This window comes from Salminus brasiliensis, chromosome 8 (assembly GCF_030463535.1).
Source record: "Salminus brasiliensis chromosome 8, fSalBra1.hap2, whole genome shotgun sequence".
In the NCBI taxonomy this organism is placed as follows: Eukaryota; Metazoa; Chordata; class Actinopteri; order Characiformes; family Bryconidae; genus Salminus; species Salminus brasiliensis.
Genome location: NC_132885.1, coordinates 40,241,506 through 40,268,339, shown reverse-complemented (window position 1 = coordinate 40,268,339; position 26,834 = coordinate 40,241,506). Strand labels below are relative to the sequence as shown.

The 26,834-nt window shown below is 38.3% G+C and overlaps 3 protein-coding genes across 3 annotated transcripts; all 3 read right to left on the bottom strand.

Moving 5' to 3' along the window:
* Nucleotides 1–1,232: 1,232 nt before the first annotated feature.
* Nucleotides 1,233–10,823, bottom strand: LOC140561393 (interferon-induced protein 44-like). The gene is made up of 10 exons (XM_072686578.1): nt 10,753–10,823; nt 7,347–7,394; nt 6,180–6,200; nt 4,023–4,289; nt 3,761–3,791; nt 2,930–3,128; nt 2,395–2,529; nt 2,133–2,304; nt 1,704–1,804; nt 1,233–1,612 (listed from the first exon to the last, which is right to left on the bottom strand). The coding sequence occupies exons 2-10, from the start codon at nt 7,384–7,386 to the stop codon at nt 1,427–1,429; spliced, it is 1,152 nt and encodes a 383-aa protein (XP_072542679.1). The 5' UTR covers nt 7,387–7,394; nt 10,753–10,823; the 3' UTR covers nt 1,233–1,426.
* Nucleotides 8,897–18,112, bottom strand: LOC140561394 (interferon-induced protein 44-like). Its single transcript, XM_072686579.1, has 9 exons — nt 18,038–18,112; nt 16,116–16,136; nt 14,328–14,597; nt 14,090–14,120; nt 11,886–12,081; nt 11,561–11,695; nt 11,298–11,469; nt 10,925–11,025; nt 8,897–10,824 (listed from the first exon to the last, which is right to left on the bottom strand). Coding segments are annotated over exons 2-9 (1,092 nt in total). The 5' UTR covers nt 16,117–16,136; nt 18,038–18,112; the 3' UTR covers nt 8,897–10,638.
* A 1,754-nt stretch (nt 18,113–19,866) lies between these two features.
* On the bottom strand, nt 19,867–26,790 carry LOC140561395 (interferon-induced protein 44-like). The gene is made up of 9 exons (XM_072686580.1): nt 26,483–26,790; nt 24,374–24,421; nt 23,550–23,816; nt 23,404–23,434; nt 22,228–22,426; nt 21,719–21,853; nt 21,437–21,608; nt 20,390–20,490; nt 19,867–20,294 (listed from the first exon to the last, which is right to left on the bottom strand). The coding sequence occupies exons 2-9, from the start codon at nt 24,411–24,413 to the stop codon at nt 20,109–20,111; spliced, it is 1,131 nt and encodes a 376-aa protein (XP_072542681.1). The 5' UTR covers nt 24,414–24,421; nt 26,483–26,790; the 3' UTR covers nt 19,867–20,108.
* Nucleotides 26,791–26,834: the final 44 nt, after the last annotated feature.

Genomic DNA, 26,834 nt, shown 5'->3' with positions numbered 1-26,834 from the left:
CAGTGTGGAAAACAACCCATGGTCCTCAGAGGGGCTTCATTCTCCACTGAGAGTTGAACAAACAAGTCTAACTGTGGTTCATTGGGAACGCTCTCGCTCAGGGCATTACGCAACACAGCAGCTAGACCAAGTCCAGCATACATCTGCACAAAAAACCCAAAACACCCCATTACTCCACCCTCATCTCCTCGACACTGCATTACTACACCCCCATCTCCTCAACAACCCATTACTCCAGCGTCAACTCCTCAACAATCCATTAATTCACCCTCATCTTCTCAACAACCCATGACTACACCCTCATCTCCTCAATGCCCCATTACTACACCCTCATCTCCTCAACAACCCATTACTCCAGCCTCATCTCCTCAACGCCCCATTACTACACCCTCATCTCCTCAACAACCCATTACTCTAGCCTCATCTCCTCAACACCCCATTACTACACCCTCATCTCCTCAACACTGCATTACTCCAGCCTCATCTCCTCAACGCCCCATTACTCCAGCATCAACTCCTCAACACTGCATTACTACACCCTCATCTCCTCAACTCCCCATTACTCAACCCTCATCTCTGCAACACTCCATTACTCCACTCTCATAACCTCAACGCCCCATTACTCCACCCTCATCTCCTCAATGCCCCATTACTACACCCTCATCTCCTCAACGCCCCATTACTACACCCTCATCTCCTCAACAACCCATTACTCCAGCCTCATCTCCTCAATGCCCCATTACTCCAGCATCAACTCCTCAACGCCCCATTACTCCACCCCATATCTGTAACACTCCATTACTCCACCCTGTCTCTGCAACACTCCAATATTCCACTCTCATGACCTCAATGCCCCATTACTCCACCCCATCCCCTCAAACCCCATTACCCCACCCCATCTCTGCAACATTCCATTGCTCCACCCTCATTTTCTCAATGCCCCATTACTCCACCCCATCTCTGCAACACTCCAATACTCCACTCTCATGACCTCAATGCCCCATTACTCCACCCCATCCCCTCAAACCCCATTACCCCACCCCATCTCTGCAACATTCCATTACTACACCCTCAACTTCTCAATGTCCCATTACCCCACCCCAGCCTCTTCTGTTTATACTGCTGTAAAAAAGATGTAAATGTCTTGTTGGATGCGCTGTGCTTTCACTGAGCGAATGCAAGAGTTCAAATTGTGTTTATTTATGTATTTATTGTTTATTTTTTTATTTAGTTTTCTAATGACCAAACACAGGCAATATGTGACTTATACTCTTATTTGTGTGTTTTCTTGTTTAGAATGAGAGTTTCTGACACTAAAAGAACTTAAGGGCGGCTACAGGGTTCAGATAAAAAAGAAAACTAAAAATGGATACAAATGGAGATGCATTCATTGGACAGCAGTGAAATATATACATATGTTTAAAATTCATTCTACAGTTTTCTGCTGGTTGGAATTCCTCTTCAGAAAGTCGTCAGCTGAATGCACAATCTGTGTGAAGGCTTCCAGCATCAGGCTGTTCAGCTGCTCATTGGGTTTGGTCTCCTCGTGGTAGTTCTTCACAGGGAAGATGCAGTTCATCGTGACGCCCAGTCTGTTACTGCACTCGGTCATCTGCAGACACAGTGTAACACAGCAGCGTTAGTTTAATCCATGGCAGTTCATGCTATTCTGGAATCCAAATCCAAATAATTAAGTGCCTGACCTTCTCCTTGATCTTTCTGCTTTGGTAGAGCTTGGTCACGTCTTTCTGTGTCATCGTGCACACCTGGTCCACTCTAGTCATGAAGACCACTTGAGGAATTCCTGCAGCAGAAGCAACAGAGGAACATGAGCTCTTACAGATCTCAAAGGAGTTCGAAACAGCTCCAATTGCATTGTTTTATGCACTTTGAGAGACCATAATGGTATTAATGTACTGAGCTGTGAGCAGGACCATGTAGATGATCCTGAGATACATACCATGTCTAGGTACCACAGCAGCTAGTGGTAGATATCTGTGCTTTCTTAAAGCTTTTATTTTCTGGCAGGATTTTGCAGAAAGAAGGGGTTGGGCCTTCTAATGAAAACTACAAGCTGCCCTGAGCTCCAGCCCAAGTGTTCTTGCACATTACAGATATAAGAGTGACCTCACCTAATTTACTAGCCGCTGCTCTGATGATCCTCATTTTCTGGATGACTTCTTCTTCCATCATGGAAATTTTGTCTGCTGGAATCACGCTCACTAAACAGTGAATCTTATTGTTCAGAGTGGGGTTCAGGATGTAGTTTCTGTTGTCTTCATCGATTGGGGTGCAAGCTTTAAACTAAACAAAAATGAAAAAATGAGACCATACAGTCTTTCCTGAAACAACATTAACAAGCCTGGCTTGACTGTTTTTTTGTGTTGATCTTACTTCATAGTTGTTGGGTACGTGGCCTTTTAAAGCATTGATGATGTCATCAGGGTGCACCCCTTTGGACTCATTTACTTCCAGACCCATCACGTCATAGAAGGTGAAAGGTACATCTCCAACGTTGAACTTCTCAAACTGTAAAAACAAAACAAAACCAAAGAAAAATAATAATTAATATTTTAACCAAAATACAACTGGAAAATATGAATTTCTTAAAACCCCCAATTTAATTCTCTTCAGCCAAACTGAAAGATGGGGCCTTCACAAACCAGACAGCTGTGAAAGCAGGGCTAACAAACTAAACACAGGAGGAAGCAATAATGATAACTCAGGACTAGAGAAGAGACTGGAGCAGGTGGATTACGGAAAAGGAAACCTGCAATTCCCAGTTCTGTTACATCCAATTCCCACCCTCAAGATCTCCCTTATCACATGATGCTACTAGCACTGAGAGGGTGAAGGCTAAAGTGTGGTTCCTCTGAGAAGTCAGAGGAACAATATACCAATTTTTAGGCTGAATCAGGAGCGCCCTCACCTTTGTGGTGAAACTCTCGCCTGTTAATGCTGAAGCAGTCAGACAGTTGATGAACTGATGTCCTTCAAAGATGGTTTTGATGGTGTTTATGATGCTGGATTTCCCCGCCCCGACCGGTCCATGCAGAAGGAAGCGGAGCTCTCTGACATCCCCGCTGCTAATTCTGAAGTTCTTTAGGGCGCTGATCATTGGATCTTGTCTAAGAGGATAAAAAAAGAGTTCTGAGATGTTCCCCTAAACTGCCATTGTCTTGGCCATCTTCTTATAGCTTCTCCTGTCTCGTGGGCATTGATTATTTTAAGATTGTTAGATTGTAAGGTTTGAAGAACCAGAGAATTTATAAAGCTTGGAAATTTGATTCAGCTGACAGTTCCCAACCACGGTTGGTGACAAGCCTCAAGTCTGGTCTGCTCATCAAAGTCTGAGACCTTGCTAAATCATTTGCAATGCAATGCTTTATTTATTGATTATATTTTGATGGACAGAGTAAGTGATAATTATGATTTGTTGAAAATATTGTTTTATCAATTTACATTTAACCCCTTAGTGTTAATACACACTTCCATTACCAAAGATATAGCCCCTCCAGTTTCTACAGAAGTCCCTGTAGTTACTGAGTAATACGCCTTGTGTAATAGGCCTTTCTGCAGTAAGTGGTTAATTACGTTTAAACACTCTGTTTCACTTCTCAACTAAAAAAATTGTTTTAGCAGAATTTCGACATAGTTACTAAAAATAAAACATAACTTTAAGGTTGTATGTATTATTTATTCTCCAAACATGTTAAAATTAGCAAATTAGCAAACAGTCTCATGTTAAAGAATGACTTACTTCCACTGGACGGTCCTCCATTCATTGATTTCTGTAAGAAATCCACGAGTTATTGTAGAAGTAACAAAAAAAAAAAAAAAACCCAAAACATCAGAATCCCCTGAATTCTGCTTTTTTCTGCTTGTTTGCTTTAGTTTGGGTTTGTTTATGACAGGGTTGGAGCTCTTTACCATACACAGTCCATTACTGAGTGTTATTACCTTCTTTGTAGCTCTAGGTAATCAGATAATGTGTAAATAAGTTCATTAGGATTTCTGCATACCAACAATGACCATGGCAGAGCATGAGGCACTACCCGATGAATTCTGTATGGTTACAGTGTAGTTCCCTTCATCTCCCAGATCAGCCTTCTTGATTTCTAAGTAAATCGTTGTGCCACTTTTTACTGTTCTGTGTTTGCCCTCCACACAGCACAGTTTCTGGCCTTTCTTCTCCCATGTCACAGTTACGTCTTCTGTGTTTGTCTGACAGCGAAGAATGACATCTCCTCCTATCTTGACTTGTTTATCAGCCAAAACAGTGACAAATTCTATTGGAAACAGAAGAAAAAGATTGTTAGAAAACAGAAACTCGTCAAGAAGGAAACGCTTATCTACATATGATCGTATTCATAGTTTTGTGAGAGTGCTCTCCTTCCTCCTTCGTCTGAACCATCCAACTCTAAAAGCTCATGAGTTGTCTCAAACCTGTTTATCAAACCTGTTGGGTCGTTTTGCGTTTGGTAGTGTTTGAGTAGTTGAACCACTGGATTAATGGAGGGGTTTATGGGGCTGAGTAGTGTTTGGGAAGTCTAGCCACTGGGTTAATGCTATTTTGTGGATTATTTCCAATGTGCTGAACAGTGTTTTGGTAGGTCAGCTACAGGTTAGCCCCTCACACAGCCTGAGGTCCACCAACAGGCCGAAAGTGTTATTACAAACTGCTTTCTACAGAAACGTTCTACAGAAGGCACTGTAGTTACTGAGGGGTTAAACGTTAAACGTTTTTTGTTGGGTAGTATCTGGATCAGCCAACAGATAATTTTCCTCCCTGTGACTGATGGATGTTCTATGCAACAAACAAAGAGAGCTAAGTCTTTACTGGCTTCCTGTAGCTGCTGCCCGCATCAGATTCAAAACCCTGACGCTGGCCTACAAAGCCAAAAATGGACCAGCCAGCCCCCCCATACTTGATGGCGATGGTCAAAAGCCAATCCGCACCAAGAACCCTTCCAGCTTCAAGTACGGCTCGGCTCGACCCACAATCCCTCAAAATCTGCGGAAGACGAGCGTACAGACTTTTTTCTGTCCAGCACCGAAGTGGTGAAACGAACTTCCCCTGGGTGTCCGAACAGTAGAGTCCAACACTCGCTGTCTTCAAACCCAGACTGAAGACCCTCCTCTTCTGAGAGTACTCAGGTTGAGAGAAGAGTATAATGGTCTCCTTATTGACTTGTGTTTAGTAATGTCTAAAGCTTAGAGGTATCTTTGAACTATTAGTCTATTTAAACTAGCTGAGGTTTTCTTGGGTGAATAGCAAAGCACTTTGTAAGGCGCTCTGGATAAGAGCGTCTGCTAAATGCCTTAAATGTAAATATAAATACAAATGTAAATGACTGGTGAGAGAAAGTGTAGGTGAATGTGTTGAGTATTGAGCAGCTTCTAGGTGATCTGACCTGACAGTTCTGTTTGGCAGTATCTATGCTTAAATGTGTCTTTTAGATGGTGGACTATTCACACTAGCTAGGGATGTCATCTGAGGGGTCAGTGAAGCACTTCTGTAAGCTTTTGGTTGCCTTTGGTCGGAAGTTATTCTCATTTATTTATTTGTTTCCTTATTTATAATTAAAAAGTCCAGAATATCTGCAGCAAGAGGAAAAGACAGATTGTTATAATTACTTTCTCAACTTTCTCAACTAATTTCATCAAAACATTGCATTTCTGATTCTTGGTTGAAACTCTGTTATAAGTTTTTTTTAACCCAGATTTAAAGGGATGAAAACTATGCTTAAGCGAAAATCTAGACTATTGTCCATCCATCCCAGAATTGTGCTTCACTGACCCCTCAGAAGATATCCATAGCTAGTGTGAATAGTCCACCATCTAAAAGATACATTTAAGCATAGATACTGCCAAACAGTCAAGTCAGATACCTAGAAGCTGCTCAACACTCAACACATTTTAGTTGTTTTGTCTCTGTTCTAAAGTTCTTTGCATAATATTGCATTATATTGCATTTCTGATTCTTGGTTGAAACTCTGTTATAAGTTTTTTTACCCAGATTTAAAGGGATGAAAACTATGCTTAAGCGAAAATCTAGACTATTGTCTATCCATCCCAAAATTGTAGCTCTCTGTTTTTAAATTATTCAGATGAGCTGAAAACTGTATATTTAATTGAAAGTTTTAACATACAAGTTTGTATTGGATGGTTAAACTTACCAGGTGATGGAAGGAAGGAAACTGTGTAATTGAAGACAAAAAGAATATTATTAACAAAAACATATCCCATATAAACCCACATGCACATTTTGGTAATCCTTTATTATATAGTCTCTTAAATTCTAGATATTTTATTTGAATAACATTGTGATACATCTTAAGACTTAGTTTAGAGTTTATTTAAAGTTTACTAAAATCCCAAGTGGGGTCTATCTATTAACTGTGTGAGTATGTGATGAACACTCAAACACACAAATACTGTCTAGTTATTTTGGGTAACATGATGTTAAGTATCCAGACAGTATAAATAAATTGCACTGTGATGTTTAAAAAGTTTCCAGCAATTAAATTAATAAAGGTATAAATAGGGGCTCTGAAGGGGCTCCATTGGTAAAAATAAATAATAATCTCATTTGAAGGAACTTCATTAAATCAGTGGTAAAATATACAGATATGTATATACGTATACTGTATAATACGTTTTTATTATTAATCCATTAATTAATTTCATACAAATTTTATTAGTCAATATTAATATCAGTATCATAACAAGTATATAAAACTACATTTTTTATTGGGTACAATAAAGCAGTCATGTTTAGTACTTTACTGCCTCATAACTTCTTTCACTTTCATTCAGTGAAAGTTTAGAAGACGGCCTAGGTAACCAATGCGTGCACTGAAGAAGTAATGGGACACGTCTGAGTAATCATAAAAACCTGCCAAACATTATGGTGTAACTGAAGGTGACTTCAGCAAAGGTCTGGCAAGGAATCCGAAGGGAGGAAAGTCAGGATTTGGTGATGTCTCTGGGTTCCAGACATCAGACAGACTGATCCTTATTGTCTGTTAGTTTACCCAGTTACTTTTGAGCTTGTACAAAATCGAGGGGCTGTAATTGAAAAATGGCAGAAAATCCTAAACAGCATAATTTTTATTAAATCCCTTTAATTAAAGTGAAAAGTCTAGACATCTGTCACATCTTGATTGCTTCACCAAAATCCACAAAAACATATAAACATATGTTAATAATAAAACTGTTAATTTTAACATGTTAGTTATACAAATATGTTACTAATATGTTCAGCTCTGGCATTTGTATGTGTGCTTTATTGAAAGCTTCAACATGCTGTTTGTACAAGTTTAGAATTGATCATTAAAACTCACCAAGTCTTAATCCCAAAAGTTTTTCTATGTTGGAATACATTGCACCGTCTGTAACACAAAATTGAATTTATGATTTTTCATCATAATAATAATACGAAACAGGTTCTTCTCAAATAATCATTTATTTAAACTTGTTGAAGATTAAATTTCAATATATTTTTCTTAGATGTTCAGATATCGCCCAAATAAAACAGTGATTCACAGCATCAGAACTGAAAAGGCTCTGAAAAGACCTGAATGAAATCGTCAGAGTTGAAGGACTCAAGTCACGTGACTTGGCAATTTTTAGGTCCTAAAACTTGCTTGACAGATAAAAGACTCGACTTGACTTTGACTTGGTTTTCAGGACTTGAGACTTGACTTAGACTTCAGACAGATGACTTAGATGATTTTGAAGACTTTGAATGATTGATGATAGCAGCAAAAAGAGAACAGCTATATGCATGATCTGTGGATCATAATTCAGTTATGCAACCACCACCCCCAACTTCGTTCCTTTAGCACAAAGCCCACAAAGAAAAAAATGTTGTGTCTTACAGTCCACTCCGGCAACATTCAGTCAACGTGACCTACAATGTTCTCTAGAAATCTGATTTTAGAGATAAAACCAATCTGGAATTACAGAAGTAAGGGCAAAACTAAAGCACTGTCCAAAGTCTTCGTCCAGATCCTCTCTGACAAACTTTAGTCTGGCTCTGATGTTGTGGATTGTTTTTATGTTACTTTGTTTTTTGGTAGTTTAATTTTTAATGGTTTTTGTTCGGTCAGTAAAAGTTCTCCCTGCTCACCTCCTATGAAAATCACAATTGTTGGGTCTCTATCTGATGGTAGATGCTGTACTTTGACATCAGCTGTGGTGAGAAACTCATTTTAGGAGACTTCTTCACTCATCTAGTGGTTTTCGCTCTTGGGCTGAGCTAGCTAGGACGGTCTAAACTGGCGATGCTGGCAGTTGGTTTCCACTTGTAAATGATTTAGCGGACAGTGGAACAGTGGCTGATTTCTGACTGTTCTGAGATTTTTTAAACCCCTTCCCAGAATCATCTGCATCTACAGCCTTCAGAGAGCTCTTCATCGCCACTGTCTTTTAGCTGATTTGAATGTGGAAACTGGAGTTAGAGAATTATAACTTTGAATCACTTGCTTGACTTGACTTGGACTTGCACCTGCAGTTCTTCCTGTCTGCTGTATTTATACGATCATTCTTGTCCACATTCAGCTTTCACTTTCAGTGGCAGTCGATGGGGGTTGGGTTCTAATTTTGTTTTGTGTAAAACCCATTTACAGGAATCTAAAACTGAAAGTAAGTCTGAGGCAGTGCAGAAAACACTCCTTAGAGTGTGAACACTATTGCTTATTAATGCATACACAACATAGCAACTAGTCCAACTAGTCCATCTGAAAACCATTCAGCATCACGCATGGCCACCAGTGTTGATTCTTCTACCAAATATCCCATACCTTCTATTGGCCACACACACACAATTACACAAATGCACACAAACAAATAGGTCTATGACATTTGCACATACATACATATAGCCAAGACAGAACATCAACAAGTGTTTATTTACAGTTGAGGTTGGAAGTTTACATACATTCATAATGGACGTGAACATCGCAGCAATATCAAGGGTCACAATTATACTAAACTTCCGGCACTACAATGTAACTTTAGTGATCATGATTGGCTACAGCTAGTAGCTTCACTGTGCCACATAAAGGGTTTGATTGACAGCACTCATTGGATTGACCAACACACAGTGCAATGGGAAAGGTCCAAGGAGCTCAAGGCAGATCTGGATGATGATAGATTTACTGGGAATGTCTCTTGGAGCCATTTTTAACCACCATCAGATTTCAAGCTTGTTGGTGTGACGCAACAGATAACACCACTACCTGCCAGTGAGCTACCACACTACGTTGGAGACTGGGGTTCGATTCCCAGTCTGGGTGACTGTGCTGTGCTACACCAATAAGAATCCTTGGGCAAGACTCCTAACACTACACTGGTCCACCTTGTAAGTCGCTCTGGATAAGAGCATCAGCTAAATGCCATAAATGTAAATGTAAGATCACCAGTTCAACCAGCTGTACTTAGGTACAAGTTATTGGGATGTGTAGCTACTGTACCAAGGACCCTCAGCTAGGAAGTCGAGAAGAACATAGGCCTGCCATAAACTGGAAGCTGCTGGAACACAGGTTCAGACTGAGAATCTGATGGACTAGGCATTTTCTCTTTGCTGTTTTTAGGTTTCTCCATAGTTTGAACCCTGTTTCTCTTCCAAAGGCCCCAGGAACCTTGCATGGCATCATGAACCAGGACATTTTAAATCCATATCTGGTGGCCTCTGACCGAAATCTGAAGATGTCAATATAATGACCCTAAACATGTGGCCAAATCTACACAAAAATGGTTCACCAGACACAAAATCAAACTCCTCCCATGGCCATCTCAGTCCCCAGACTTCAACCCGACTGAAAACCTGTGGGGTGAGCTGAAGAGAAGAGTGTTTAGGAGAGGACCCAGGGCGATTTAGAGAGATTTTGCAAGGAGGAATGGTCGAAGATCCCTCTCTCTGTTTTCACCCATCTTGTAAAATACTTGAAGAAGAATACTTGGGTGAATAGTAGAGTATTATGGTCTCCTTACGGACTTGTGTTTAGTAGTGTCTAAGATTAGAAGTATATTTTTAGTCTATTCGAGCTAGCTGAGGTTATTCTTGAGTAAATAGTAAAGCACTTTTCTAAGTCGCTCTGGAGAAGAGTGTCTGCTAAATGCCTTAAATGTAAATATAAATGTAATGTTATAGGACAAGATTAAGTGCGGTCTTGTTGGCAAAAAGGGGTTGTGCAAAGTATTAACATCAGGGGTGCCAATAATTGTGGCACACATGATTTCATGCTCTTGAATTAAAGGTCGGATTTTTCTCTTTTTTTTGCTTTGTTGTCCTATAATATACAAATAATGAATTTATTAGAAACCTAAGAATGCATCTTAACGAGCATCTTAATCTTAATTGTAAAGGCGGGCTGTATGTGGTAGACATGTATGTCCCATGTTTGAAAATGGACAATTTCAAGCAATTTGGCAACTATGTCACAAGTGTCCTTTAAATATATCACAAATATAGTTGAATACAAGATAAGTGCATATATTTGAATGACAGTAAAATACTTTTCTGTGCTGTTTGGACATTGGACATTTCTCATGTTTTTAAGACTTTCAATGAAGTTGAATGTACATATTTTAGGGATCCACACAGGCCCTTAGTCACCAACTATTAAAATATTAAAACAAATTAAAAACAAAGCAATAACTCTTCTTCACAAAGTCGTCAGCTAAACGCACAATCTGCGTGAAGGCTTCCAGCATCAGGCAGTTCAGCTGCTCATTGAGCTTTACCTCCTCCTGGTAGTTCCTCACAGGGAAGATGCAGTTCATTGGGACGTCCAGTCTGTTACTGCATGTGGTCATCTGCAGACACAGTGTAACACAGCAGCGTTAGCTTATCATTAGTCTACCTATTAAAATGTCCCACAGCTGTCTGTTTTATTCTGGAAACAAAGTGACTGACCTGCTCCTTGATCCTCCTGCTTCGGTAGATCTTAGTCAAGTCTCGGTGTGTCATTATGCACACTTGGTCCACTCTTGTCATGAAAACCACATGTGGAATTCCTGCAGCAGAGGAACGTGAGCTCTTACTGATCAGCGGCAGAACCACGACAGTGGCAGCATATCTCTGCAGATTTTATTTAATGGCAGGAATGTTCAGAAAGAAGGACTTTGGCCTTCTAGTGAGAGATACAAGCTATCCTGAGCTGTCCTACAAGTGTTCAGACCTCAGACACACACCACAACGGCTGCACTTGTTAATAAGCAGTAATTAAATAACACTTCTAATCTTTTCCTTTGAAGTAAATGACATATGTATGTAAAAGTGAGCTCACCTAATTTACTGGCTGCTGCTCTGATGGTCTTCATTTTCTGAATGACTTCATCGCTCATTAGTGATATTTTGTCTGCTGGAATCACGCTCACTAGACAGTGAATCCTATCGTTCAGAGTGGGGTTCAGGATGTAGTGTCTGTTGTCTTTATCTATTGGAGCATGAGGATGAAACTAAACATAAGAGGAAAATACAGAAAATTAAACCTTCTGTTTTAATTGTAATTTCATTGTATTTCATTTAGTGTGTGTGTGTTTTTCTTACTGTGTAGTTGTTGGGTATGTGGCCCTTTAACACACTCATGATGTCATCTGGGTGCATCCTATATGACTGCCCCTGTTCTAGACCCATCAAATTATAGAAGGCAAAAGGTAGGTTCCTGATATTGTACTTCTTAAACTGTAAATAATAATAATAATAACAACAATAATCAAAATGGGTTTTAATAGTAAGTGGTTTTACTAAAACTAGTGCACACAAGCAATTCCATCATCTTCAGTACATCCCGTTTATGCACATTTTTGAACGCTGCCACAATAGAATACATAGTAATAATAGTCTTTTTTTAGCCAAACAAGAGTGTCCTCACCCCTCTGGTAAAACTCATGCATGTTAAATCAGCAGTCGGACAGTTGATGTGGGGATGTCCTTCAAAGATGGTGTGGATGGTGTTTATAATGCTGGATTTCCCTGACCCAACTGGTCCATACAGAAGAAAGCGGAGCTCTCTGATGTCCCCGCTGCAAATTCTGAAGGACTTTAGGGCGTTGATCATTGGATCTTGTCTAAGAGGGTAAAGAAATAGTTCATAGTACCATAAACGAAATTTAGGCCCTGAGTTAGTTCAGTCCAGAGAAGAGAAAAGTCAAGCCGAGTCCTAAACTTTAAGTTCTAACCAAGTCAGAATAGATTCTTAATATTTTATAGTAAAGATTGTTTAAGTTACAGATGAACACAACCCTGGCACTGAGTGTAAATAATGGTTTATGGTAGAGCTGCAGAATCATCTGCAAAATTGTACAAAAGATATTTTAGTCTGCTTATTCTGGTAGAAAACTAACCTGAGTTTACCAGTTTCTCATTGAGTTCTGACACCCTGAACGTGTGATTAACACTAATAGCCTGTTTTAACACTAATTGTCTTAATCTGAACAGGATTTCTTTAACAGGATTTTTTTGGCATCATAATTACAACAAATCAAAGTAAAATTTTAAAAATAAAAACTGACACCAGCCATCAGAAATCAATGATTAGCTGCCTGATTAGAAACTGAGCGATTAAAAACAGTGAAAATAAAATTGTAAAGTAACCAGCACTGCTCTCAGCGGACCACATACACACACGCTTAAACTACACACACATGTTCAGGGAACAGAGGTCCCTCAATGTAAAAATACTATGTGGAATACCCCCCCCCCCCATGTGCAATTAAGTCATTTGCAATTACCTGTAAATAATATTGTTATTGCTTTTTTAATTCTTATTTATATTGTGTATATAGTGTAAATTATTTATTTACACTATAAATCCCTTTCTGTGACACTGACTAATAAAGAATTATCTTATTATCTTATCTTATCTTAACGAGCCTTTTCTGATTTTTTTTAAATGTGAAATTTAGGGAATAGAAGTAAAAAGTGTTAAGTGAATGAAATACTCAGGTAAAGGATTGATACTTTAAAAATCTACTCATATACTGTAACAAAGTACTTGTACGTCTTCACTGTATACTTCAAAATGATATATTATGAAAAAACATCAGGCGAAAACTTTGGAAACACGTGATTTTGACAGTCATCATTAGATGCATTCCAACATTCGCCTACATATCTGTTAAACGTCACTCAATTTTGGGTTGAAAAGCCATCAGTTGGCATCTTTTCATGTAGTTCTTGTTGGTTCTGATGTAATATTTTGGATATACGTTATCCTGTTGTAGAATCTTCCCTCTTTTCAGCTTCAGCCAGTGCAATACTGCCAATGCCACTGGTGATCTTTCAAATTATGGGAACTCATGGGAAGTCCTCTGAGAATTGTTTTGCAGGTTTCTTGCTGATCTAGTCTTGACCTCCACGGATCCCCTAAATGGTCATAATAAAATCCACGCTGTAGAAACCACAAGCTGAAAACACCGGGCTATCTTCCTACAGCTTTTCCGTACCTCGTGGGAATTTGGATAACTTTTGTTTTCAGATCTTTAAACAGTTGCTTAGAGGAGCTTACTGAGCACATAGGACTTCCAACACATAAGATGTCGAATCATTTGCACAGGTCATGTTTATGTTTATTAGTTTTTTGAATGTTTTAAAAAAGAGTAAGGGTGCATTAGGATTTGCTAGAAATATTGCTGTATGTTTGCGTAGCTACAGAGGCTGGGTTTACTACTTCACGTTATTTGCACTTATGTTTGTTAAAATATTTTTTCTGCTTCTTTGAGCATCATTTGGAAATGTTCAGTGAATTTAACATTTTGGAAAAATAAAACATGTTAAATATTGCTGCTGAAACCATGTATTTCCATTTTTTTTTGTTTTGTTTGTTTTTACTTTTTGAACCCTGTAGCTGCTTCTGTACACTGTGTAAATAATTCTGGATGAACGGACCAATAGAAATCCTCTAAATGACTCTTACATTGACTTCCATTTTTGCCTTCTCCAGTAAAATCCCCATTTTGGAGATCCATGTTTTTCATTGGACAGTGATGAGATGCACTTTGTACAAGCCACATTTCATCTTTCATTTTTTCCCCAAACATCTTAAGCTCTTATGTGAAAGAGTGACAGTGGACTTACTTCCATTGGACGATCCTCCATTCGTCAAGTTCTGTAAGACAAACGTTCTTGAGTTTTTGCAGCTTTTTCTAAGAAATGGTTTAGTTTGGGGTCATTTATCACAATGTTGGTCCCTATTACTAAACACGGTCCATTGCTGTCCATTACTGATGCTTCACTGTGATCTTCATTTATTCTCAATTTAGATCTATGAGCCATCAGTTAAGGTGTGAATAAGTTCTTTAGAATTCCTACATACCAACAAGGACCATGGCAGAGCATGAGGCGCTACCCCATCGGTTCTGTATGGTTACAGTGTAGTTCCCTTCATCTTCCATCTCAGCCTTCTTGATTTGCAAGAAAACTGTTTTGCCATCCTTTCCGGTTCTGTGTTTGCCCTCCACACAGTACAGTTTCTGGATGTTTTTCTGCCATGTTACAGTAAAGTCTCCTGTGTTTGTCTCACAGCAAAGAGTGAAATCTTCTCCTACCTTGACTTGCTTATCAGCCAAAACAGTGACGAATTCCACTGGAAACAGAAGGATGAGATTGTTAGAAAAGTATACCTGTTCAGCAGGGACCTGATTTGTATAGGGACATTTCTAAAGTGCTGGGAAGTGTTTGACAAGTCTATTAAGTGGATTATTGATGTTTTAGAGGGGGCGTTTTGGCTCATTTTATTTAGACCTCCAACAAACACAACGGCTACTTTGGGAGAATAGAAAAGTGAGGCTAAAAAGGCTAAAACCAGCTAGAAGCTGACCTACTCCACTGGCTACAATCTCTTTATTCCTACAGTAATAATTGTTAGTTGGTCCAATTATGTTTGAGATTGTAAATGAGATTTATTGAGAGTTAATGCATTGAAAGTCGACACTTTAAAAGTCGACACTATTTCATAATGCTTGAGGAAGTAAAATGACATAAAATTAAAAAAACTATATTAAAAAAAATGTGTCACTGTCCAAATACGTATGGACCTGACAGGACTTATGTCCTGAACACTGCTTTAAAAATGAAGCCTTCAATAGAAAGCCTTATGAATTCTTATGTGCTATTTTTTACTTTTTACAAAACATTGAGAATTATTATAAAAAGTTATGAAAAAGCAAAAACAAAATCTCTTTATTTAGCTTAACCGCCCACAATGCTGACTGCACACCAACAGGACTGCAAAAATAATGCAGAAATAATTACAGTAATACAGAAATAGTTACAAAAAAATATGTTTGCTTCTATTTGTTCTTGTTACAGTTTTAAGCTAAAATACCACAAAGTACTAATTTCTTAGGGTAATTTTCATCTTATCTGAATGATTTAAAACAGCTGTAATTTTTGGACAGGCTGGGGGCTGCCTCAGGAAATCAGTGAGTTTCATTCTGAAGCAAAATAATAGGGGTTTAAAACAACATCTGAGCATTTCCCCCCTCAATCAAAATCACATACTTACTATTTACACATCAGACAACTTATATTCTCTGACACTTTTAACCAACAAACCAATGACCCAAAGCAAATCTGTCAGCTAACTGAACCCGTGTGGTGGCCAGGCTTTGGTTTTTAAACTGAATTTGTGTACCACATGCTGGACACTTCTCATAAGGACCTATTTTGCATACATGTGACTTTTAAAAGTGTGTTTGTTTTGTGGCTATACATACAATTCTATTTTTTTTATTATTATTTATTACATTTGAGGTCTTCATAGAAAGGGACAAAAAGTCTTCAGATCAAAAATCTGTAGACAAACTTGTAGATTATGTTATAATAATAACGTCTTAACCAGTTAACCAAACCAAAGTAGACATTTTACTCAATATTTGTTGTTATATTGTGAATTTATTGTGTTTCATAACATCTGTAACATCTATAATTGTTTGTTAAAAGGTAGTTATTACTCTGTGATCCTGATTTTAAGGCGTGTAAAAGTACAGCTAACTATATTTAAGTCTGGACCATAAAAAGTTGGAAATCTGGAAGCCAAATTAGTTCATATTTTATGTTTGGTTGCAAGCTTACAAGTTTGTATTGGATCATTTAAACTTACTTAGTGTTGGAGGGCGGTGACCTGTGTAATTGGAGACAAAAAGAATATTAGTAAATACAGAACAAATAAGCTTTTATACCATAGAAACCCACTTGGACATTTAGGCTATGCTTTATTTGACAGTTTTTATTGTTTTAATTTTAGAGTCACACAAAAAAATTACAAAAAAAAAAAAAAAATGATTAACTGGTAAAATTGTGTTCTTGGGTTTTTATTTAACATTTTTTCTTTTCTCTTATCTCAGATGACCAATTCAGAAAGAGTATATGCAAGTTTGTTTGCTTAATTGTACAGCATTTTAGTACAATTTATTATTTACTTATTTTATTTTCCAGCTACCAACTTGTTACTCCAAATAATGATGCAATTTTGCAACATTTTATGTGCTTTTTATAGACAGAACCTGTTGGGCATTAGAGTGTAATTTTATTAGACTATTGGGATACCTACCATACTACCGTACTTTACCCTTCAAAAACCTTTTACCCTACAAAGCACTTTGCAGTTTGCACTGTGCATTTTTCCATATACACCCACTTGATTTATAGAACCTATATATCTAGTACTTTGAAGGTTGTGTCTGAGATATACCTGATTAATACCTAGATATTGAGGGACCGTAAAAGTAAGGATTACTTAAATTTATTGTAAAATGTGTTTAAAAATGAGATAATCCAATATACTGAAATATCCTACAACAAACACTCAGCACATACAGTCGGGTCCATAAGTTTGACACAGCAACTGAAGGCGGTTATTCATCTCCAAACAAGAATTAAAATGCTTCCTACAGTTATAATTGTCAGTTTGTTCAATTATTTTTTAGATTTTAAAAGAGATTCCTTAAGAGTCATGTAAAAGCTGAAAACGTTTTAAAAGTCTACACTTTAAAAGTCGACCCTTTATTTCAAAATGCTTGAGGAGGTATACAGAGGCAAAATTACATAAAATAAAGAAAGAAAGAAATGTGTCACTGTCCAAATACTTATGGACCTGACTGCATGTCCTGAACACTGCTTTAAAAATGAACCCTTCAATAGAAAGCCTTATGCATTATTATGTGCTATTTTTACTTTTTTAAAAACATACAAAATAATAAGTATATTTTTGTATTTTAAGTTATGAGTGTAATCAGTATGTTTTTTCATAGAAATAATAGAATAAAAACAAGAGAACTGAACTTTTATTTTAGTATACATCACAAAATTCTTAGGATACTAGTACCTAGTGAGATGCTAGACCTGTTCTTGCCATGGTCTTCACAGTTCCCTGAGCTAAACTGTAAATAATATTGTTATTGCTTTTTTACTTTTATTGTTTATATAGTGGTAATATTATTTACGTTTTTGTAACTGAGTGTCTTGCTATCCATTTCTGCTGTGACACTGAGAATTTCCTAATAAAGGATTATCTTATCTTATCTTATCTTAAACATCATCTGTAGAAATTCTGGGGATAGAGCAGTGCAGCAAGACGACCCAAGAATCGAAGAGAACTGGATTGTTTGCAGGAGGTCCCAAAAGGGGGGACTGGGATATTCTCAAATGCATTCGTATCTGGACCTTTTCCCTATTTTGTTATTTTAAAGCTGTGAACTATGGAAATAAAAAAAAAGTCTTAATAATATGTAAAAAAAAAAAAAAAAAAAAAAAAAAAAATATATATATATATATATATATATATATATATATATATATATATATATATATAATAGGATATGTTGAATATATTTAATAAAGGATACTGAATCCTAGCAGGAAATCACTGAAATACTCCCTGGTCAGGGCCTACACCCATCCCTCGGGTGCTATTTAGCACAGCCGATTGTCCGAACATGTATGTTTTTGGGATGTGGGAGAAAAACTGAACTCCTTTAGGAAACCTACGCAGACCCGGAGTACAAAACACACGCAAAGAATCACCTGGTTCAGACGCTGCTGCTGAGCTCCGAGTCCTTCCTTCTCTGTGTGGCGCACTGTGTCTGCAGCTCTTAATGTTTGCTGGGTTTCTTTGAGATGACTCATTCACTTTCACTTTCAGAGGCTGTATGTGGGGGGGAGGGGTCTAATGTTGTTTTGTTGAAAATGAAAGGAAAGGAAGTCTGAGGCAGTGCGGAAAAACCTCATAGTCCTCAGAGGAGCTTGATGCTAGACTGTGAGATGAACACTGAAGTCCTACTCTGATGGACTGGAGTATAAATGCAGACACAGCAAAGAGACTAGACGGTCAATCATGCCACTCAGGACCGAGGTCACACTGTCTACTGTATCTACTGTATACTGTGCTACTGTATGTGCATGAGCAGATGCTTAGTGTGGGTTTTTATATGTGCTGTAGACACCATAATAATCCATTAACTACTAGCTTAGTTATCTAAATGCTCCATATATTTACCATATTAATAAAGTGCATTAATAACTCAATGTATAATCTAGCACAGTGTCTCTCAACCCTGGTCCTGGAGCTCTAAACCTCTGTTTAGTGGTGTTTTGATGTCTCTGTTTTAGAGGCACTATCGCCCCCTACAGGGCTAGAATGTTCACGCAAATGTTTGTGTCTCAGTGTGGATGGAAATATTTGTAAAATCTTTTATTATTAAATTTAAAAATGCCCCAATATTTGTGGACAGGGCCTTAGTGCTTAGTGCTACTAGCTCATCTATCTAGAAAGTTCTGCATGTTTTCCATGTTAATAAAATGCATTATTAACTTAATCTATAGTCTATGACAGTGTTTCTCAACCCTGGTCCTGCTTCGTGTTTTTTTTTGCTGCCTCTTCTTCATATCCATTTTGTGGTAGGCTGCGGTAAGCACAAACTCAGCTAGCCTTTATTGGACATGTGTGTATCCCACCCTGCAAAAACTAATTTTAAGGAGGCAGCACCACCACCCATGCAAACCCCTGCACAACCCCCTCCTTATATGTAAATGAATTAAAATATAAGCTTTCAAAATAAAGTCATATTATATTATTGAACAACAATAGAGCATCAAAGCTAGCAGCTAGTTTAAATAACGTTAGCTATGCTAGTGATAGAATGACAACTATACACTCAATTTTACAGTATTATAACCACCAGGGTCAATAGAACAGTCATTGCTGCGAAGGTTAGCTGTAAGGTCAGCTGTATATCCTGTGCAAGGAAAAACACTGATAGGTCTACTGAGCACAAAGGCATGCTCTTTGTGGCACTCTCTGAAAAATCTCATCTAGGCTGGTCAACCAAGCTAAAGGACCTGCTGGCTCTGAAACATCATCTAGGCTGGTCAACCAGGATAAAGGACCTGCTGGATGACAGCCAGTACAGGCCTGCACATGCCAACCTCTGCTAAACTACCCCAATGTGCTTCTCTATTGGTCATTTATTATGAAGTTTTCTTCAACATATCAGGTTTTTTCTCATGAATGTAAATATTGGTAGATTTTTTTTACTGTCTTAAATCTACAGCCAAAAAAGTTCTGCACATGCATGTCTATGCATACTGTGTTTATACTGCTGTATAAAAGATGTAGATGTCTTGTTGGATGCTCTGTGTTTTTTTTCTGAGCCAATGCATGAGTTTAGTGAGAGCACAGTCAGACTAATGACTAATAGCACATGGGCAATCTGTTGCTTATGTTCTGATTCATGACATTAACAGAACTCAGAACTACATTTACATCACATTAAGAAAATACAGCAACATCACTGAGGCGTCATCAATAGAGAAATGTAGCTTGAATAGCAGAAATGACAGCCACACACAGACCATTTTTAAATAGTACTGTATATTTTCACAGACTGGCCACTTTATGGGAAACTCCTATGTTATAGCTGCACTCCTGTGATAGCTGGCTTCTACATTCTAAGCCAAAAAGCGTTCTATATATTACTGGAAATTACAGCAGAGATAAATATGTTAAGCAATGACTGAATGAAAGAAGACATGTCAAGTTAACGTGTAACATTAAGATTGGCAGAAATCAAATTGGGAACATCACATTTCCTCATTCTCATTCTACAGTTTTCTGCTGGTTGGAATTCCTCTTCAGAAAGTCGTCAGCTGAATGCACAATCTGTGTGAAGGCTTCCAGCATCAGGCAGTTCAGCTGCTCATTGGGTTTGGTCTCCTCGTGGTAGTTCTTCACCGGGAAGATGCAGTTCATCGTGACGCCCAGTCTGTTACTGCACTCGGTCATCTGCAGACACAGTGGTGTTAGTCACTGTGTATCTGTTGAACTGGTCAATGGCATCATAAAACACTATAATACACACTGTGAGCAAAGTGCCTGACCTTCTCCTTGATCTTCTTGCTTTTGTAGAGCTTAGTCAAGTCTTCCTCTGTAATGGTGCACGCCTTGTCCACTCTGGTCATGAAAACCACTTGAGGAATTCCTGCAGATCACAAGTGTGTGTTAGTGGTCTTCTGAAACAGATGTAAGTTCTTTGAAAATGCAGTCTCACACAAAAACAGCATTTTTGGTCACTGAAAACATAGGTTTCTGTGTTTTCAGAAAAGTCTACAGTCTTAAGGAAAGACAGCCTGTGTAAAAGACTCTGAAATACAGCTGATGACTAAGTTGTTTCTTGTTTAGAAGTAACTTTAGCTCTGTATTCTTCATTAAACTGTAGACCTCTGTAGGGTGGAAAGATCTTGGTGTTGGATGTTCCAGAGATAGTGGTGGAACCATGGAAATACACTGTCTGTAAACCCTCAGCAGATACCTGGGCTTTCCTAAAGCTTTTATTTTCTGGCAGGAGTTTTTCTAATAAGAAACCTTCTCAAAACACAGTGATTGCAAACACCACAACTGCCTTTGTAAAGATCAGTATCTCAATCAATGTGTGTTTTTAATATTATTACTATAATGATTATTATATTTTTGTTTTATTGCTGATGTAATGTCCTGTACATATAGATTTTTTGACAGCTGTGTCACGGTTTGAAGAGGTTGGAGACAGAGGCGGACGTACACACAGGATCTCTTAATAAAGGAAAATAAAATAAAACAAACAGAAACCAAACAAGCACTAAGATTACCAAATAAACAATACCAGAATCACACAAACAGGCCAAGTCAACAAACCATGAAACCAACATGAACACACACACCACCTTGGACGTGCACACGCACAAGACCAGACAAGGGACGACTGAAACAAAGGGGTTACTTATACAGAGGATAATGAGAAACACCTGGGGGTAACAAGGGGGCATGGTTACAAAGGAGACACTGGTGGAAACACTAATGGGCAGGTGTGGCTAGGACAGACAAGACAGAACACAGCCAGACATGACAGAACAGGACAAGCTGACTTTGTCTTTGAAAAGTGAGCTCACCTAATTTACTGGCTTCTGCTCTGATGTTCCTCATTTTCTGGATGACTTTATCGTCCATTCTAGAAATTTTGTCTGCTGGAATGACGCTCACTAGACAGTGAATCTTATCGTTCAGAGTGGGGTTCAGGATGTAGTGTTTGTTGTCTTCATCAATTGGGTCATGAGGTTTAAACTAAGAGAAGAAAAAGAAAACTTTACTGAAACAACATCAGCAACCAAGGATTGACTGTTATATTTCATGTAGTGTGTGTGTGTGTGTGTGTGTGTGTGTGTTGATCTTACTTCATAGTTGCTGGGAACATGGCCTTTAAAAGCACTGATGATGTCATCAGTGTGCACCCCCTTTAACTGGTCCTTTTCCAGACCCATCACATCATAGAAGGTGAACGGTACATTCCCGACATTGTACTTCTCAAACTGTAAATAATAATAATAATAATAGTAATTATAATATTTTTTTTTCTAAATCAGCATTGAGAAGCATTTCGAACAAATGTTCCTTTCTCACTCTTCAGAAAAACTGAAAGAGTGAACCTACCTACACCAAAAACCAGACAGCTGTGAAAGGAAGGCTAAGTACAGGTGGAAGCAATGATGAGTAGCAGGACTAAGGAGGACACAGGAGAGGGTGGGTTCCCAAAGTCCCAGTTATGTTACATCGAATCTCCACCATCTAGGCCCCCTCCATCACACGATGCTACCAACACTGAGAGGGTGAAGGCCAACGTGTGGTCTGCCTGAGATCTGTGAAGTCAGTGACTGCAACCAAACATAAGTTTGAGTGTCCTCACCTTTGTGGTGAAACTCTCGCCTGTTACATCTGTAGCAGTCAGACAGTTGATGAACTGATGTCCTTCAAAGATGGTTTTGATGGTGTTTACGATGCTGGATTTGCCCGCCCCGACTGGTCCATGCAGAAGAAAGCGGAGCTCCCTGACGTCCGGATTGCTAATTTTAAAGGCCTTTAGGGCGCTGATCATTGGATCTGGTCTAAAAGGGTAAAAAGTAGTTCAAGTTCTGAGTTATTTCAGTACAGTCAAGTCAGGTCCTGAGCAAGTCCTAATTTGGCACTCTTTTTCACATTAATAATAATGAAAAGAATAATAATAATAGTAATTATTAATAAATAATAAAGGCTTATTTACATTAAAAAACTATTTTAACATGACTGTGTCTACAAGGAGCCCTGATTGTTAAACTGAATTATGTTAATATTTGAGGAGTTATTGAAACATACTGTAGAATGTAGAAGTTGAGAAGTGTTCAGTTTGCAGCTCTTCATAGAGTCCAGTCAGTTTCTAATGTATATTTTGGATCATTCTGGTATTGTAGAAGTCACCCTCTTTTCAGATTCAGCCTTTTAACAGATGGTTTGAAATTTGTATCCAGGATTTGCTGGTATTTTGTAGAATCCATTCTTCTTTCCCCCTGAGCAATACTCCCAATGCCACTGATGGCAACACAACCCCAAAGCAAGATAGATCCACCCTCATTGCCTCTTTGCCTCTTTACAGTTGGCAGGGTGTTCTATTCACAAAATCAAAGTTCCTTCATTTTCTACAGATGTCTCTTTCTGTTTGTGCAAGCAATGCTGCACAATTGAACAGTGCACCACCCTCTTGACTCAGCTACTGCAATTCTTGCCAGTTCTCTATGAGAGTTTCCTTCCAGAGCTCATCTTGACCTCCACAGTTCCCCTGAACTGTAAGCTGAAAACACTTGGCTTTGTTTTAGTACTCTTTACTCAGAAGACTGGAGGAAAAGACTGTTAGCACAACATTTGAAAAGTCAGTGACTTTATCAAGCTTGGAAATTTGATTCAGCTGACCGTTCCTAATTACAGTTGGTGACAAGCCTCAGGTCTGGTTTGCTAATCGAAGTCTGAGACCTTTTGTAATGTTTTTTTATTGATTATGTTTTGAAAAACAGGGTAACTTCAAACAATCTCATGTTAAAGAATGACTTACTTCCACTGGACGGTCCTCCATTCATTGATTTCTGTAAGAAATGCATGAGTTATTGTAGAAGTAAAAAACTGAGAGAGTGGACCTACTTACACCTACTCTAGGTAATCAGTTATGGTGTGAATAAGCTCTTTAGAATTTCTACATACCAACAATGACCATGGCAGAGCATGAGGCGCTACCCCATGGATTCTTTATGGTTACAGTGTATTTCCCTTCATCTCCCTGATCAGCCTTCTTGATTTCTAAGAAAATCGCTGAGCCTTCTTTTCCTGTTCTGTGTTTGCCCTCCACACAGCACAGTTTCTGGCCTTTCTTCTCCCATGTCACAGTTACGTGTCCTGTGTTTGTCTGACAGCGAAGAGTGACATCTTCTCCTTCCTTGACTTGTTTATCAGCCAAAACGGTGACAAATTCTATTGGAAACAGAAGAAAGAGAAACTCATCCAGCAGGAAATGTTAATCTACAGATAAACATATTTAGTGTATCCTCATTCAGAGCAGTTTTTAAAACCTTTTGGTTAACTTGAGTCATTATTTTGTAGTTTAACCACTGAATTGATGGAGGTGTTTTTATGGGACAGGGATTTGCTTAGATAGTTTAGATACTGGGTTAAATGTTTTTATTGGGTAGTTTTAGCAGTTAGGTAAAAGTCTGAATCGTAGCAACAACCCAGCAGACAGTTTTTTTTCCCCATCATAGTTTGTAAGGAGGCAGAAATGTATTTACTTTTATTATACATTTAAATAATTTCAAGTAAATCATTGACAAAAAGGTAATGCTAGGCCAATCGAAGCAAACACTGATATGGCTTGTGGTTTTAGAAGCTTGTTATATTGAACCAGTACTGTGTACTATGTTAATTATACAAATATGTTACTAATATGTTCAGCTCTGGCATTTGTATGTGTGCTTTATTGAAAGCTTCAACATGCTGTTTGTACAAGTTTAGAATTGATCATTAAAACTCACCAAGTCCAAATCCATAAAGTTTTAACATGATGGAATCCATTGCACCATCTGTAACACAAAATTGAATTTATGATTTTTCATCAAGATAATAATACAAAACAGGTTCTTCTCAAAAAATCATTTATTTAAACTTGTTAAAGATTAAATTTCAATATATTTTTCTTAGATGTTCAGATATCGCCCAAATAAAACAGTGATTCACAGCATCAGAACTGAAAAGGCTCTAAATAGACCTGAATGAAATCGTCAGAGTTGAAGGACTCAAGTCACGTGACTTGGCAATTTTTAGGTCCTAAAACTTGATTGACAGATAAAAGACTCGACTTGACTTTGACTTGGTATTCAGGACTTGAGACTTGACTTAGACTTCAGACAGATGACTCAAATGATTTTGAAGACTTTGAATGATTGATGATAGCAGCAAAAAGAGAACAGCGATATGCATGATCTGTGGATCATAATTCAGTTATGCAACCACCACCCCCAACTTCATTCCTTTAGCACAAAGCCCACAAAGAAAAGAATGCTGTGTCTTACAATCCACTCCGGCAACATTCAGTCAACTTGACCTACAATGTTCTCTAGAAATCTGATTTTAGAGATAAAACCAATCTGGAATTACAGAAATAAGGGCAAAACCAAAGCACTGTCCAAAGTCTTCGTCCAGATCCTCTCTGACAAACTTTAGTCTGGCTCTGATGTTGTGGATTGTTTTTATGTTAGTTTGTTTTTTGGTAGTTTAATTTTTAATGGTTTTTGTTCGGTCAGTAAAAGTTCTCCCTGCTCACCTCCTATGAAAATCACAATTGTTGGGTCTCTATCTGATGGTAGATGCTGTACTTTGACATCAGCTGTGGTGAGAAACTCATTTCAGGAGACTTCTTCACTCATCTAGTGGTTTCTGCTCTTGGGTTGAGCTAGCTAGGACGGTCTAAACTGGCGATGCTGGCAGTTGTTTATTTAGCAGATAGGGGAATGGTGGATTTCTGACTGTTCTGAGATTTTTTAAACCCCTTCCCAGAATCATCTGCATCTACAGCCTTCAGAGAGCTCTTCATCGCCACTGTCTTTTAGCTGATTTGAATGTGGAAACTGGAGTTAGAGCATTATAACTTTGAATCACTTGACTTGGGACTTGCTTGACTTGACTTGAAAGCAGGGACTCAACTTGGCTGGAATTTTAACAGGGTAACAGCAGAATTTGGGACTTGTCAGGGAGAAACAACAGAATAGAGATATTCAGAAATGATGGGGAAAAATAATCTTTCTTAAAGTTTCATCTTTCATCTTTAACCTCCCTATCCCTGTTTTTGTCCTGTGGTTCTACTTCCTCCCCCTGTTTTTGTATTCACTGCTTGTGTTTTTGGGTTCTTGTTAGCTTCCCTGTCCTGTTTTACAGTCAGTAAGTTCTCCTCCTGAGCCAGGCTCCATAGTTTTGTAGATTTATCCTGTCCCGTTTTGTTTTATGTCCTTTTCTCCCTTTTGCCGAGCTCCGACTCCTCCCAGTGCGAGGTTTGTAATTTTGCCCGGTCCTGCCTACAAGTTCGTTTTTTTTTTTTACCTGTCTTGTCCCTTAGTTTGCTGCTACCTTGGGTTCTCCTATCTTGTTTGTCCACCTCTTGTGTACACACCCTTTGTTAGGTCTTTTCTTGTTTTCACTGCCACGCCTAACCCAGCATGACACGTTTTACCATGCGGGTCAAACCAGGTCACACTTTACCTTCTTAGCTTTTGACACTAACAGATATTTTGACCAGGGTATCAACCAACATTTTGCATTTTCATTTTAATTCTTGAAAAATGTAGTTTGGTTTCATGTTTTGGTGAAAGGTAAATGTTTTGGTCTCCGTATTGACTTGTGTTTAGTAGAGTCTAAGATTAGAGGTAACCTTGAATGTGTAGTCTATTCAAACTAGCTGAGGTTATTCCTGATTAAATAACGAAGCATGTTTGTAAGTCGCTCTGGATAAGAGCATCTAAATGCCCTAGATGTAAATGTAAATGTAAAATTGCTGTACAGGAACCCTTCATTGAAGGAAGAGTGGCTCCAGGTTAATGTAGCAGACAGAGGAAAAAAACATCTACATTAAGTAGTTGTAGTTGACTTACCTTTTTCAGAAGTGCTACTGATTTCTGTGTCCTGCTCTGTGTCTGCAGTTCTTCCTGTCTGCTGTATTTATACGATCATTCTTGTCCACATTCAGCTTTCACTTTCAGTGACAGTCGATGGGGGTTGGGTTCTAATGTTGTTTTGTGTAAAACCCATTTACGGGAATCTAAAACTGAAAGTAAGTCTGAGGCAGTGCAGAAACACTCCATAGAGTGTGGACATGGGGTGGACACGCAAGTCTCACTGTGATATTATGGGATATAAATGAATTAAGAACACTATTGCTTATTAATGCATACCACAACATAGCAACTAGTCCAACTAGTCCATCTGAAAACCATTCAGCATCAT